The 16,465-nt window shown below is 47.6% G+C and overlaps 1 protein-coding gene across 2 annotated transcripts in view; it reads left to right on the top strand.

Moving 5' to 3' along the window:
- LOC113258537 (ubiquinol-cytochrome-c reductase complex assembly factor 1) overlaps positions 1 to 14,430 on the top strand; it is a 92,675-nt gene extending 78,245 nt beyond the window's left edge. For both annotated transcript variants that reach the window (XM_026503366.4, XM_026503367.4), the window contains 3 exons: positions 3,811 to 3,888; positions 9,836 to 9,949; positions 12,919 to 14,430. In XM_026503366.4, coding sequence (XP_026359151.1) covers positions 3,811 to 3,888; positions 9,836 to 9,949; positions 12,919 to 13,053 — 327 coding nt within the window. In that variant the 3' untranslated portion in view covers positions 13,054 to 14,430. The remainder of the gene's footprint in view (positions 1 to 3,810; positions 3,889 to 9,835; positions 9,950 to 12,918) is intronic.
- Positions 14,431 to 16,465: the final 2,035 nt, after the last annotated feature.

Consider the following 16,465-nt stretch of genomic DNA (forward strand, 5'->3'; position numbering starts at 1 on the left):
ACTCATGGACTTTGTTTAAAAATGAACGGATAATTTATTGAGTGTGTTACATGAGCCTTGCTCCCCTCCCCGTTTCAGCTGAGACTTGCTGCTCATTTAGCCTAGCCTCCTATTGAGTGCTCCCACCCTGTGACATGCTGGGAAAGCAGACCCATGGTTGGCTAGAAATGACATCATAGTTTATGTACTCAATAAAAATTTAATTAAGTCATTACAGGAATTGCAGTCATCATTTAACCCTCTGATTTCTTCTGTTTAGTTTATTATTAAACATTCAGTAATACCAGTCACCAAATCCTGATGGCTTATAAAATATCTGCATGAATTTTAATAGCTTAAATAAATGGGAAAATATGAGTAACTGATATAAAAAGAACATTTTCCTTGTGGTGGTGCTGTATGTATGGGTTTTTATGAAAAGCAAAGCATTATGGAAAGGATAAGAGTTTACTAAGAGAACAGCCCAACACTCTCTGGGAGGAGTTTCTCATTCGGTTTGTCCATCCGTGTATTCATCATGGGCAGGGTGCTCCATACCGAATCATCTGGCAGTGGGAACACAGAACCTGCACGCCAACAAACAAAAGCTTAAGTGTGGGAATAAAATCCCAACAGAGGTTCACCAGAGGGAATATCCAGCTACCCTTGGCTGCTGGGCTGGCTAGAAGGGCCCGGTGGGGTGAGTCCAGTAGTTCAGGAAGCTGTTCTCACTCACCCTCACCTGTTGCCTGCAGATCATGTGTCTGCACTGATCGAGCTTCCGCCCTCTTCCAGGAAGGGCCTTTTTCATGATCTAATCCAGCCTGGGTGATGATATCTGAAAGCCATTCCTAGCTGTGGCTGCTTGCCATCACTCAGCTAGAGGGGCGAGGGAGAGGCAGCTTACAGGTCACTGGAGTTAGACTACAGGAGCAGAGGTCGTGGAGCCTTGCTCATAGGGAGTTCTGTCCCTGCTTTCCATTCTTCCTGGGTCGTAGCCAGCCGGAATGCAGGTGCATCCCAAGAGGAGAAAGTGTGTTTGTATGTAACTGGACCTTGCTGGAAATTGAGGTTTACAGATTAATGTGTTGCTGGTCTCTGGAAATGCCCTACAGGTGGTGAAGCAGATAAGCACTTGTCTAGAAATCAGGTTCCAATCCTGCCTCTGCCAGTAACTCTCTGTGTGACCTCAGACAAGTCCCTACCCTTTTAGGGTCTCAGTTCACCATTTCCTCAGAGGGATTGAGCTAGGTGATCTCTGAAGACCCTTCCAGCTCTAAAGCTCACGGGGTAGATGCAACACATAAACTAGCTCTGCTGAGCAGCTTCAGTGAATGTTCGCCTCTGAGAGATGCTCTGGCCTTTGTGTGACGTCTCTGACATCTGTTTGTGGCTCTGATTCTTCTTGCATCATGAAGAGAATAACTTGTACGGGAGTAGGGAGAGCCCCAGAATGGCTCTCAGCGGGTCTGCGTTGTAGTCCCATCATCACACTTCAGAAGGAATGAACTCTGCTCTGGCTTGTTTCTTGACTGCCTTTCCCCACAGCCCATTCTGGAAGATGGTGCAGTAAGAAGTTAGGCAGTACATATTTTTGAAATTTCAGAAACATGCAAGGTATTCAAGCAGCAAAAAAGGGGAAACAAAAGGGTGTCATTGGACAGAACACGCAATGTGTGGCACTCAGGCTCTTCTGAGGATTCAGTCATCAGCATGCCAGTCTCAAGTCCTGCTCCGAGCCAGGCCTTGGACTAGGTGTCTGTCGGGGGTACCAAGATTAATCAGACAGAGTTCCTTATGACCTTTGAGCAGCTCACAGTCTAGTGGGAGAGACAGGTACATACGCAGCTCTAAACCGTGTTGTTCATCCAGGAGGAGGAGTGTGGAGGAGTGTGGACGGAGCTCTAGGAACATAAAGGCTGGAGGTCTGATTTGGCCTGGGTTGAAGGTAGGGGAGAAGGGTCATGGATTGTACCACCAGCTGCATCCAATCTCACATTTTCCAGTCTTGAGCTGGGCCATTCTCTCTTCTTTTTTGAAAATTATCCCTGACTATTGGAACTGGTTTTAGTTTTCTATAAACAAACCAGAAGGTATTACTCATAATTCATTGCATTTGCAGAGCACTTCACAGCTTACTGAGGCTTTCAGCATACATTGTTGAATTAATGAATGAATACATGCTAATTCATTTGCTGTTTAAACCAGGACTGTGTATAGGGCATTTGAAAGGCAAGGAAATAGAGAGGTTATTTGACTTGCCCAGTGTCACATTCTCTGTATACAGCAGAATTAGAACTTGAACCCAGGTTGTCTGACCGAACCCAGGTCCTTTCACTACTCCTTTCTGCTCTTCTTCAGAGACCAGTTATGAACCACAGGATTAAATCACTCAGTCTTTGATTTATGATCCAAAGTAAAATCATCCTTCTGGAGGCAGGAATCTGATGGAATGTAAGGCACATGGACTTTGGACTCAGACTGACCTGGATGCTAGTCTCAGCTTTATCACTCATTTGCTATGGGACCTAGGGCCAGTCACTTCACCTGCCTAAGGCTCAGTTTTCTGTGTCCGTAAAAATGTGACTCTCGCACACCTACCCTCTGAGTTCCAGTGAGTTAGAGGAGATGATCTCCATGAAGCACGTGGCCCATACTAGGTCCTCGGTAAATGGAGGAGATGACAGTGGGCATGGTTATGGTCAGGGTTGTTAAGCACAAATCTTATTCTCTGTGTAAAGTTCCAAGTAACTTGGTTGTTTCTAAAACCTGTCAGTTTAAATATCCAGTGAGTCCTCACTTACATACTGCACATTACACTAGGCTTTGTGCTGGGATCCCAGAGAGGAATGAAACATGGACCGGGCTCTCAAACATACTCCTAGAAGTCTGCAGGGCAGAGTTTTACTTACTGAAGACATTCAGTGAACTTCAGTCTAGACTCTGAAGGCCTACCTGGCTGTTCTCTGAGACAAGTTCTACCCGGGTGTCCATGGTCTCCCTGGAATTGTATTTCAAAACAGTCTCTTAAGATTAACAGTCTTACTACTTCAGGCCAGCTTATTTTCTCTTCTTCGTCACGGTCTCAGGGGCTCTCCTTTCTCCTCAGCATCTCCCTCAGGGCCCTGCCTCTCTCCCTCGTCTTCGCACCTCTCACAACTTCCTTCTGTTTTTCACCACCACCAGCTCCTTTGAGTAGCCCCAGACATCTCCTAACCTGGCTCCAACATACCTTTGCAGTGCTTCCTTCCCATTCACCTTCCCTGGCACTCCACAAACATTTTCTTTCCTGCCTCTGCACCTTGGCACACCTTGTTGCCTTTGTCTGGAATGTCCTCTCTCCTCCAAGGTCCACCTAAGTGTTACCTCCTGGAGAACTCTTCGCCTACTCCCAGAGCAGACATCGTCTGTACTAAAATTCATTTATTGCTTGCCACTTTTGGATAGAATTTGAGGCAACATATTGCAGTTTAATTATTTTTTACATGTTTGTTTTTCCATAATAGACTATGTGCTCCTCCCCCTAAGAAACCATTTCTTACACTTTCTGTTCGGAGGGTCTAGCATAAAGCCTGACGCGTACTTAGGGCTCAGCTCATTAAACTGAGTTACTGCTTTGTGTAATTTGGGATCAAAACCTGAAAGAAACTTTCAAATTGGGGAAAATCCTGGCAGATCATGGAAATGGGAATGGACTAGAAGTTCGACCTGTTAGGGGCCTTCTCTCTTTGTTTTACTAAGAGTCTGTGATAGTTAAGAAGCAGAAATCATATTTTTTTGTTTTTTCCCCCTTTTTTTCATACTTTTGTTTTTGTCATTTTGTTTCTGTAGGTTAATTCTTATATCCTGAAGAAGAACATGATCCTTATGACAAATAATTTCTATGCAGCAATCTTGGGATATGATGAGGTAAGATCATTTGCCAAGCCTTAAGCAGAACATTGGCTTTCCCCAACAAAGCCTTTTTTTTTTTTATTTAAATTTTAATTAGTGAACACCCAGTGCAGTATTGGTTTCTGGAGGAGAATTCAGGGATTCGTCACTTACATAGAAAGACTTTTGATGAGAAACTCTGAGGGAACCTTCAGGGGACATCGTCGCTACCTACCGATATGGCTTAGAATTTGTTTCCTCATCTTCATTCACTTGACAACGGGAAGGACTATGCCCAGCAGTTTGCCTAGTGCTTGGGAAAAAAACCACGATATAATATGGTCGAATCATTCAAGTAATAGCATTTATTGACTCCCTTGTGGGGTGCTGGATGTAGGGGCAAAGGCAAATCAGTCACTGTGTCAGCCTCTAGAGATAGGAAGCCATACACATGTAAACAGCGTGGGCTGCCAGACAAATCACACACTTTTGTGGCTTTCATTATAAAAGCAATACATACTCATTTCAAAAACTCATAAAACTGCACATAAGCAGTTGAAGTAAAAAATAGAAGGCCCCTTTCCTGTCCTGCCCAATTCCCTCTCCCAGAGGAAAACTTTGTTAATAGTTTATTGGGTGTCCTTCCAGACGTTATGTTTGCATACACAGGCACCTATGTATTTTCTTTACACAATGGAAGTTACACTACATACACTATTCTGCACCTTGCCTTTTTCGCTGAACAATGTATCTTAGGCCCCCTTACACATCAGAACATTGTAAAATATACATAACATCATATTTACTGTTTTTAAGTGCACATTTTAGTGACCTTAAGTACACTCACATTATTGAGCAATTGTCCCCACCATCCACCTCCAGAACTTTATCCATCTTCCCAGACTGAAGCTCTGTACCCATTAAACCCTTACTCTTCCCTCAGCCCCTGGTCACCACCACCTTCTGCTTTCTGTCTCTCTGAATTTGAATACTCTGAGTACCCCATGTAAGTGGAATCATGTGGGTTTTATTCTTTTGTGACTGGCTTATTTCACTTAGCATAATGTCCTCAGGGTTCACACGTGTGGTAGCTTCCATCTTATCTTTTTCTCCCCACTGTTATTATGGAAATGTCAAACACATCAAAAAGGTAGAAGAATGGTGTAATGAACACCTGTATGCACACTATCAGGGTTCATCATACCTCATCTTTTTAACAAAACATGTGCTGTTATGCTCATTTGCAAGCACCACCCCTTCTGGGAAACAGGCCTGGAACTTCCCTGGGCTCAGCTCCTTCTGCCTGCCCTGGACTCTGCAGCACTTGCTCCGCTAGTGTTAACTGTCACCCGGGCTGGGTGGAGACTCCTTCCGGGTCGTGGCAGTGTCTGCTGTGTTTGCATTACTCTTGCCTGGCGTGGTACCTGGCCTGTGGTGAGTGAGGAATGAAGAAGGGAGGAAAAGCATAAAGGATGAAAGTAAGAAACGAGTTCAGGCTGGAGGAAGTGTTATCAGTCTGAAGATAATAATTAAAGCCAGGAGATAAGCTTACAAAAATAGGACTAGTTAAAATTGAGGTTTCCTGATTCTTAGTCCGCCAGAGATTTGTAGAAAACAGGAAGGTTTATCGGAGAGCAATTTAGATTGCATACCACACACGTCATTGATTTAACGTGAGCTTTGTGGGAGTGGGGTGGGAGTTGAGAAACACTGCTTACATCTAAACATTAATTGTTAAATTAGATCCATTCTGACTTCAGAAACCTTACAGTGTATAGAAAAATGCGGCTTAGAATTGAAGAAATAGAATTCTCTATTAGCTAGCTTTTGTGTGAGGATTTATTGCAGCCAGCTCAGCTGATTACTTTCAGCAGTATTAATAAAGATGTTCTGAATTGTGTCTCTTTTCCGTCCCTCCCATCCCAGTCCATGCTGGCAGAGCCACCTCACAACATGCCTGGTCACAAGAGTCACCTGGGGAGCTCTTCAAATCTAATTCCTGAGCCCCTCTCTGAAGATTCCAGGTCAATCGCAGTGGGGCCTGGTATTTAGCAAGCACCTCAGGTGACTCTTAAGAGTCGGAAAGTTTGGGAAATATACTAATTACCTGGGACGCTTTTAGAAATACCCGTGTTTGGACCCCGTCTCCCAAAAGTTCTAATTTAACTGCTGTAGGTGGGCATCTGTTGTAAAAGTTCCTCAGTAATTTTAATGTGCATGCACATCACGTAGGTAAAATTTAGATCTGACTTGGCAAGTCTGGGGCGAGGCCTGAGGTTCTGTGTGGCGGACAAGCTGCAGGTGATGCGGTGCAGCCATTCTGCAGACCACACTGGGAGTCACGGGTTCTAGAGCTGTGCTGTCCAAGACTAGCCGGATGAGGCTCTTTGTTGTTGTTGTCGACGCGGGACTTGAACTCACGATCCTGAAATCAAGCCCTGAACTGAGATCAGCAGTTGGACGCTTAACCGACTGAACCAACTAGGTGCCCCTACGTGTGGCTATTTTGATTTAAAGTCCTTAAATAAAATGGAAAATGGAGTCACGCTGGTTACATTTCACGTGCTCGATAACTTTGTGTGGCTAGTGGCTGCTGTACTGGACAGTGTGGCTATAGAACATTTCTGTCCTCACAGAAGGTTCAGTTGGACAGTGCCGTTCTGCAGCACCCTTTCCCTAGGCTGTTGCTTGGGTTGTGCCCCTACCCTGGCCACTTTTGGAACCTTCCTGTTTTCTGCTGCATTAAGTCCAGATTCCTCCATGGAACTTCCGGGCCTTCTGTCAACTGTCCCCGTCGTGGCATGTCCTATCCACTGTTCTCTCCCACTGCTTTTGAGTGTGTAACCTTCTTTCCAAGTGAGACCATCTGCCCCACTGCCCCACAGACATGCTGTGCCTGCCTGAAGCTCTCCTGGACAGCTAGGTTTGGAGGGCAGTGGCCGAGTCTGTCAGCTTTGGGCCTGGTACCATGTAGGCCCTCTCTTTGTAAATGTTCAGTGAACCAGTATATTCTCTCTTGCATAGGATGTGGCTCTCCAGATATTCTCCAGTCTTAAAGGTCCCCTTCTCCACAAAGCTTTCCCTGACCTCTCTAGATCTGTGTTTATTTATTCTGAATTTCAACCTCATCCACCCATCCACCCACCCACCCATCCATCCGTCCATTAAACAGGAAGAAAGTGCCTACCATGTGGGATGCACTGGGAATGTTTGGTGAATAAAACAAACATGGTGTGGTTCTTTCCCACGGGAGCTCACCTTCTAATGGGGAGACAGGCAGTAAATAGGTAAACAAGCAAATGTCTAGTTACAAATAGAGTGTCCTAGAAGCTAAGACTGAAGAGTGAGGAGTCAGCCATGTACAGAGCCTGCCTTGGAGTCTCCCTGTACAGGTTGGCAGTTGTTCACTCTCTAGGATTTGATCCTGTGCTGCTGTTCGGTGTGCACCAGCCTGGTCCTTCAGCTAGATTGCAAACTGCCTGCGAGCTGAGAGCATTTTGCTGTCATTCTGCGTTCTCAGCGTCATGCTAAGCATGTAGTGGTGTCACAAATCAGTCTTCTCTGAGTGAGACCGCCACTCCGAAGCCTTAACCATAACCGGGACACTCAAGGCACAGGCTTCCTCTCAGTTACTCTAGACCTAGGTGTCTTCATCTCCTGAAGGGTGCTTTTTTGTGTCATGAGGGAAAACAGGCAGGCCCCCAAGTAGATTGTGGGAACATTGCTATGCAAACTAATATCTGGCTGTCAAGCACCCTTTTTCCTTTTCTGATTTCTCTCTCAGACCGGTCTCCCATTTGTTTTCGTTGACATACTAGCAGTTTGGTGGGGAAAAGGCTGAAGTTGGGCTCACTGATTTATTCAGCCATTTTTATTGCACCCCCCACTCTATGCCAGTACTGCGTCCTAACTAGAGCTAGTCAGGCACCATCCCTTGACCTCCCCAGTGCATTCTGGTCCTGAGTCTACCACCAATTAGCTAGTTAACCTCTAAGCCTCTGTGTACTTATCTTTCAAATGGGGATAATAATATCTGTTCTTCTTGGCATACGTAGTCATTAGGAGCCAGGTGTTTGAAGGAACTGACAGCCTGGAACAGTCAGGTGTTATCACTGTTGATCTGAGTCCTGAGTCATCCTTTTCTTTCTGACTGATTATGGACTTGTCCCTTCCCAGCCATCTCCCCCCATTGCCAGGGGTGCCTGTTTGCAGCAGGCTGTGGCTCCCAGGGCTTTTGCTGTCCTTTGCTCTGTGCTCGTTCTCTAGGTCCTCATGACACCCGCTCCCACTGCCCTTCCTTCCTCTGTAGCACATGTGGGTCTCTGCCAGCAGCCCTCCAGCTTGTGCCCAGGGCACTTCAGACACAGGCAGGCTGATGTGTTAGCAAATAGCTTAGAGAACGGTGATGTGCCTGAGCTTGTTCTTGGGCCCTGTCCCCATCTGCCAGAAGAGGCTGGTTTGCCTGACTCAGCCATTGTGCCAGCACAGTCTCTTAAGCTGGGGAATTATAGGGATGTGTAGCAGGGGGCATTTGGAACAGGTTGAATGTTTTTCCACCAAACTGTCAGCACCCCATCCTGGGCTTGGCCCTTCGTGGCAACAGGCCTAAAGTCAGACATCATATGCTGCCGTGTCCCAGAGGCCAGTGCACAGCATCACATTGAAGACATGATCTGGGGTCTTCGTGTAATGTTTTGCCACTTCCAGAGCCTGTCATGGCCATGATCTCTGAATTCTCACAACAGTCTGTGGGCTGGGTCTTACTGTGTTTGGCTCATGAGGAACTGAGGCTCGGGAAGGGCTGGTGGCTTTCCAGGGGCCACACAGTCAAGTGACAGAGCTGCCGTTTGAACCTAGGTGGTCTGATCCCTAGATCTCACTGTTGTTTCAGCTATAGCCGCAGCTACCTGCCAAAGCAAGCGCCTGATCCTTGTATCTGACATACTACACGTAACAAAATGCCTTTACGTGATCTCACTTTCATGATGCAAAGATGCTGTGTGTAGGGCAAGCACTTTCATCTCTGTTTCATAGCTGAGTAGTGAATTGCCCGCCGTCTCTGAGCTTGGTAGTGACAGAGCCAGGACTTGGTCCAGCCTTCTGACCTGTAAGTCCTAGTCGGTGCTTTGTGTGGTTCCACATTCACTTGGCACCTGGACACAGCAGCTTCTCGGTGCCTTTCCCTTCAGTCACCCTCACCCCACAAAGCAGGACCCTCCTCTCTCCTTCCTTTAGAGGTCCAAACTAGAAAATGGCTCTAGTCCATGGCCCAGGTGCTGATTAGTCTCTGTGATATATGGGCTTCTCAACAGAGCTGTCGCCCGTGCTACAAAGGAAAATATTAGATACACACAGGCTCTGAGCATTCCCTCTGGCCCATGGCAGTCCTGCTGAACAGCCTATTCCTCTAGTTGAGGCAGGGCCAGCCGTGGCCAACCCAGAGATGGGTGACAGTGAGGCCGAGGTGCCCGGTTTCCTTTCCCAGAGAGCCAGCTGCCTTGCAGATGTGTGCCCTTGGACCAGGAGAGAAGGTGCAGTCTATGCCCACCTCTGTTTCTGGGAAAAAATACCCACCCACTACACTCTGTGCCCATTCCTTGCAGATAGCAGTAGGAGTACTGTGCCACCGTTTCTCTTCTTGGCCTCACAGGTATTGCTGGGTCAAGTACAGTGTGGGGGAGTAGAGGGAGCTGTGGCCTGGGAGGGCAGCCAGACATGAACCCCATCTCTACATTAATCTTAGCCAGTCACTTGGCCCCTCTGGCTCCCGTGTCCTTCCTCTGCATAAAATGAAAGAGTTGGACCAGATGCTCTCTGAAGACCCCTTCCGGCTCTACCATGTAGCTGCCCCGTTTCTTTCTTGTGGTGTCTGTAAGGTCTTTCCAATCCGATTCTGTGGTTGCCAGCATGTTCACAGTATCCCCAGCTTTTGTATGTATGACTGCCATACTCCCCGCAAGACCAGTTGTACTCTGTGTTGCAGGGGATCCTTTCAGATGACCATGGGCTGGCTGCTGCCCTCTGGAGAACCTTCTTCAACCAGAAATGTGAAGACCCTCGGCACCTTGAGTTGTTGGTGGAGTATGTGAGGAAGCAGGTGAGCAACCCTACCCCTCCCCTCCAGAGGCTTATGGAAAGCAGGTCTTTGCTGAGGTCTGGAGATGCTGGACTTTGAGAGGATTGTGAGAGGTTGAGTTCCCAGAGGCTGGTCTGAGGGAATTCTAACTACATCCTGTCAGCAGCAGGTGCTGATGAAGAGCACCTTCTGTGTGTCCAGCCATGAGCTAGGCAGGGAGTGGGGAATGGGATAGAAGAAGAACTGAGTAGTCTGCTCTCAGAAACTTTTAGGCATTCATTCACTACACATTTGATTGCGTGTTATGTGTCCAGTGCTGTGCGAGACCCCGGGCACACACAGTCCTGTAGGATATAGGAATGGGGTACAGTGTAGTTACCCACTGTAGCCACTTCTGTCCCCACTTTGAAACTCCAGCGTTCATGTTTCCTGCTCCTGATTTCTAGCAGGACTGGGCTCCAGGCAGCATTCCATAGACATCCCTCAAGCCTCTTCCCACTGAGTGCTAGCCACAGTCAAGTAGGGTCCCCCTACTTCATTCCCTACCCCCTCGTCCCCTGGGGCTCCCTGGCACCAGAATTTCTAAGAGAAAACTCCAGAGTGGGGACTGCTTAACTATATAGTTTTCCTTGAAACCATGGCTACTTCATTTCTTGATCTCTCTGCCCCCTGATCCTGTATTGATGGAGAAACCCACACTTTATAGATGAGTGAGTTGAGTGGCAGAGAAGAGGAACATAGAGGCTTTTCCAGGGTCTCCCAGTGAGTCAGCCTGCACAGCTGGCCTACAACTCCAAGCTGGTGATTCATGGAGCCACTAGAGGCCTTTGCTGCTCCAGACAGCTCATCAGCTCAGGCTGTCCCATGAGTCACACCTTTGCTTCATGGGCCTGGCCCTGGAGTTGAAGGGGCCTCACCCCACAGTTATTCTCTTATTCACCTGTATCCACGGCCTTCAAGCCTTCAACAGCCAGGAAGGGGAAGGCCAGGCCCTGGCACTTAGGGAGAAGACAGGGCTAGCAGGAGCAGCTTGCCAATTGTTGGAAAAACCACACAGTGGGACTCTTCAGACCCAGAGAGAGAATCCCAGAAGCCAGGACTTCTGTTTGACCATTTTTCAGATCTGCCAGAGCTGGGAGAAGGCACTGTGGTCAGAGGGCTCCACCCACAGAGACCTCTCGAGACTCACACTGTTGACTGGACTCACCGTCAGACACAAGTAGCAATTGGCAAAGCAAATGCTGTGTTTTTTGAGAGACCAGCCTAACTTTTCCATCTGCCATGGTGGGCTTGTGCCAGGGGCCACAACAAGGGCATAGCTGGGGCCTTTTCGAGGGCCCTAAAAGAAGGGACTGCACACCAGTCCCCTATAAGAAGTCCCATATTGTCCAATGAGAGGCAGGCAATAGGAAAACAGTGATCTGGCTCTTAGGGAAGGAGGGAGCTTTGATGGGGACCTGGTCCTGTCAGCAAAATTTCTGAATATCTGCTGTGCCAGGCACTCTGTTGAGAAAGCAGAGATTCATAGGACCAGACCTGCCCTCGAGCCAGCTTGTGGTCTGGTGAGGGAGCCAGTCAGGCACAAGGCTAACCCTGGAATAAGTCAGTCTGTGATGTGATACAGGTAGGAACAAAGTGCTGTGGAAGGCCAAAGAAAGGTGAGACTAGGAGTGAGCAGATAAAGAAGGACCAGGAAGCTGGGCCCTCAACAGACTAGTCCTGTGCCATGATCCTAGTTGGTCTGGTGGGTAGCCCAAGAGCCAATCAGAGGTTATGTTGAGATTTTCAGTGCAGAAGGTGGCCAGAGAGGTGACATTAGGTACAGAAATGGAGCTGTTGGAAAGAGGAGTATATTTTAGTCAAGGTAATGGTAATGGGTCACTTGCTCTCCTTGCACTGGAAGTCAGCTGGATGTGTGGAAATCTAGACCTGAGGTATATGTGAGAGATGGGTTGAGTCCAAGGGTCAGCAGCCTGAAGGTGAAACAACAGGAGTGAAAGAATTCTTGGAAGAGGGAGATGATCCAAGGACTAAGATGAGGCCTGGACTCCTGCCCCTGTTCTCCCACATGCCTTCTCACCCCCCAGTGGAGCTTCATCTTTTCTGAATCCAGTGCTCACTCCTGATGTGATCCGGCTGTCCCCTTGATTTTTCCTGTCCACTTGAAAGTATTTCTCATTCTGCTGTTCTTACTAGCAGCAGCCCGGGGGATCCTCCCAGAGACCACCTTTATCTCCTGAGACTTGGCCACTCATTAGATCACCTGCCTCTTGCAGAACGGCCCAACCTCACCTTCCCTGCAGCTGCTCCCCATTCTCCATCTCAGGTGTCCCTTTTCCACTTGCTGTTCAGGGGGACAAACTCCCCCAGCCATCCTAGTGGGCAAAGCTGGACCCACTGGTCAGCATGGCTGCCCACTAATTGTGGGGTCGGAGCTCACTAGAGGACAGTAAAGGCATACGTACTTAAAATTTTAAAAAGTTCCAGTGACTACAGTGTACATATGTTGTATCATTTAATCTCTTCATGAGTCCTGTGGGGTACATGTTACTGTCCCCTCTCTCAGACAAGGAAACTTAAACCTCAGAGAAGGGAATGGAGTCACCTTGAGTAGCATCACTACCCTGAATAGACGGATAAAACTCACATACATCCCAAGGACATGTCTCCCCCAGTACATCCTCCCTAGGAAGTTCTTGCAGTCCAGAAAGTCAGGGCTTGTGTGTCTGTTTGTCTATTCAGGGGTATGATGGGGAGTTACCTACAGCCTTCCCAGTGAGCTTCCCCAGTAAATCGTTTCTCCCAACCCACTTGAATGAAATAATCTGGGAGATCAGAGACCTGCTGTCCTGGGAGCTGGGATAGTCAGACTCCCCCCCCCCCCCCCCCCGCCCCGGCACAAGGTCCCTCCCCGTCCTCTCCATTTGGAGGCTGGTTCCTTATGCCATCTTATGTCTCTCCTGCCCGTGTCCCTGTTCCCCCTGTTGCAGATGCAGTACTTGGACTCCATGAATGGTGAGGATCTGCTTCTGACAGGGGAGGTGAGCTGGCGCCCTCTTGTGGAGAAGAATCCTCAGAGCATCCTGAAGCCCCATTCCCCAACTTATAACGACGAGGGTCTTTGATAGGCTGGTGCCTCTGAACAGCTGGCCAGCTGGCTTTGAGGAACTGCCAGGAGAGAGGTGCTAGTTTGGCCCCGAACCCTGCAGAAAGTGGCCTGAACTGACCTTTGAACAGCATCTGTCAAATACCTGGCCCCGTTTGTGTTGATTTTCCTCTTAGTAATGCCCAGGAGTCTGATCTGGTGGGGTACAGTGCTGGGAGAACCCTTAGCTCTTCTGAGGTATCCTCCCCCACAGGAGAAGCCTGGAGCAAGAGCTCCCCAGCACACACTCTCCTGGTCCCCTCTGGTGACTATGTGATTGACAGCTTTTCCCAAAGGCAGAGGGATGGGGATAGGTTAGAGAGGGGGTACTTCCACCAAGGGTCCACCACGGCCAAGGGGCAGTTTGGAATGCTGCTGAGTCAAGACGGGTAACCACGCTCTGTCCTCTGGCTTTGAGCCATGGGGTTGAGTTGGCCATTAAAAGAATCAGAGACTTATCTCTGCCATGGCTCTTCTTTATTCCAGGGTTTTTAGAAACTTATCTGAGATGGCAGTTACCATAAGCTGAGGACCACCACCCAGCTCAGTTAGAGACAGGGAGGGTGAGAGTGTCAGGAGGGTCTCTGCCGCTGCTTTTGTCTCCAGTTCACGGAGATGTCACTGTTCTGGCCAAGCCATAGCCTGCCAGGCTCCATCCTCTGGGACCCAGGAGGCCTCTGATGGCCAAGGGGCTTGAAACATCCTGAGTCTTTTGGAAAGAAGCTCCAAGAACATAGGTCCCTTTGTCACTTGCCCGCTGAACGAGGTGAGGAACATGCTCTCTTTCCTCTCTTGACTCCCTTTATGTGAGATACTGGGCAGAAGAGGAGAAAATTCTTTCTGGCTTCGTTGTACCGGCTCAGCCCCGTGCCCCCCTTTCTAGCCCCATCCCAACTTCTGGAGCATGTGCTGCAGGGCCAGCTCGGTCTTGCACTTGCGGATCAGTCCCCTCCTTCCTGAGTGTGCACAGGTCATCTCTTGGGGGATTTCTTTGCATTGAAGAAAGGGGGCGGGGAACCATAGTGCCCCTCCCTCCCCCATCAAACTTCTTTCATTTAACTTGCTATAAATGAGTCATATAAAGAAATTCTATATGGGTGAGGTATATCCCACTTCTGTGAAAACATTACAAATCAGACCGCCTTTTCTGAGTTTATTTAAGATGCTTTTGTTGCGAGCAGAGTTCTAGAGTGAAGCCCCCTCTGTGTGTGTGAGATAGTAACACCTTGTAACTCATTACAGCTGGGCACTATTTACATAAACCAGAGCTGAGCCAGGCAGGAATTTGCTGATTAATTTATTTTTAATGGAGTGAAGTATACCATGCACCAAAATAAACTTTACTGTGTGTACCTAACTGCTCCTGGAATGGATGGAAAAATTAATGGAACAGATTTTGGCTCCCAACTCCACACATTAATTCATATATAAAAGTTATTTGAGCCTTAACCCATTTGCTGCCCAGGGCAGCTCCCCAGCCACAGATCCCAGCCCACAGCACCAGTTCAGCTACTGGGCTTGCTTGAGAATCACAGAACTGCAGATTTAGAAGAAACTTTAGAGGTCACTTAGTCCAGCCTCGGTCCAGAACTTGACTCCCCTTCTCAGCATCCCAGTTGGCCTCTGTCCATACAGGCCGTTTATGAATCCCTCTGCCTGCAGAGCCAAGTCGTGTCCATAAGCTGAGTAATCATGAAACAGTGTGCCTTGTAATACGGAGCTGCGTTTTGAAGAGCCGAATTGGCTCTATCAGGTCGGGGATGTCCCAAAGCCCTCACTTCCAGACTGTCGGCGTCTTTCACCCACTACACACCACCTTCCCCTTCAAGATAAAATCCAGGCTCCTGGAGGCTGCAAGGCTCTTCTTGATTTGACCTGTGCTTGTTTCTGAGTCTGGAATTCGTTCTTCGCTGAGCAAACTGAACCGCTTGGGGTTACCTGAAGAGATGACCCTGTATGTTTCCTCTACCTGAATCCTTGCTTCCCCTTCTGACTAGAGAAATCCCATGTGTGCTCACGTACCCACCCTCTGTCCAGCCTTGTCTGCCCCAGATGCAAACTATGGCTGACACAGCCTTCTCCATCCTGCACTGTGAGCTCCTTCAGAGTGGGCACTGTGTTTGGATCAGTCACCTTTGTTTTTCTAGTGCCCCAGGAATGCCTGGCTCACAGTAGGCATCAGTATAAGCTTGGACAAATGAAAGAAGGAATGCATGACTAGATTATCAGTCATTATCAGTACAAGCCCAACGAAAAAGTTCCTTTCTGGATCATTCTCTGACCTACAGTTCCGCTTATTTTAATAATTCAGTACAAAATACCTCCATTGGCCTTTGCATAGGAACAAAAGCTAAATGTTCATTCTGTAGCTACATGTTTTTCTTTCTCTCTCTCTTTTTAAGTAATCTCTACACCAACATGGGGCTCAAACTTGCAACCTCCAGACCAAGAGTCACATGCTCCACTGACTGGGCCAGCAAGGCGTTCCTGTAGCTACACATATTTCTACTGTAAATTGTTATTACACAAAACAAGTGAAGGACATTTCTTGCCCTCAGGGAGATTGCTCTTTAGAAATAGTTTTGTCATTCATTTATGTTTCCAGAAAGGATCACAGCAAATTAAAAGACACAGTTATAATAAAACTGCAAAAATGATTAGAACAAGTTTAAAAGATAAGATGCAAGTATTGGGAGGTGGGAAAGGGAAATAATCATGTCAGAAAACCGGTACTGCTAATAACCAATTTTCATGGGATTTTTTTTTTTTTTTTGGTAATTTATAAAGTAGTTTTAACACATTATCTCAATGTTCCTGTAAAATAGGTGTCCTCATTGTTCTTACCCCCTTTCTACAGGTGAGGGGACTAAGGCTCAGCTTATCCAGCCACAGGAAGAAGGGGCCCAGCGTGCCCCAGTTCCCATCTTCCAACCCCAGGGCCCTTGCTCTCTCCCCATCCCACACTGCCCCCCACAGGTCAGCGAGGAAATCTGCAACTGAGTATAAAACCTTGCTCTGAGCTTCCTGGGAGCCAAAGGCAGAAATGGAAGTCAAGGTTCTGAGTCCCCACTGTCACATAAAAGAAAGTATACTTATTCATCAGAAGAAATGTTTCAGAGAAGAATGTATTATGGGGATTTTAAATGAGAAACACTGAACAATGCAGTGAAGTACCTCTAAGATTTCAGTTTTGCCCATATGTTTGAGAACCATAAATAATTGCTGTTTATTACATCAAACGGAGATAAAGGCCAAGACCCCCGTTCAGCCAGTATGTTTTGCATTTCTGTTCTGTGTCAGACACTGCTTGGTATTTTCACTTGTTTTCTATTTTAATGTTCAGTGACAAAACTGTGCAGTAAGTGTTATTAAGCTCCTGTTACCTTTGAGGG

This window comes from Ursus arctos, unplaced genomic scaffold (genome assembly GCF_023065955.2).
Source record: "Ursus arctos isolate Adak ecotype North America unplaced genomic scaffold, UrsArc2.0 scaffold_16, whole genome shotgun sequence".
Taxonomy (NCBI): domain Eukaryota; kingdom Metazoa; phylum Chordata; class Mammalia; order Carnivora; family Ursidae; genus Ursus; species Ursus arctos.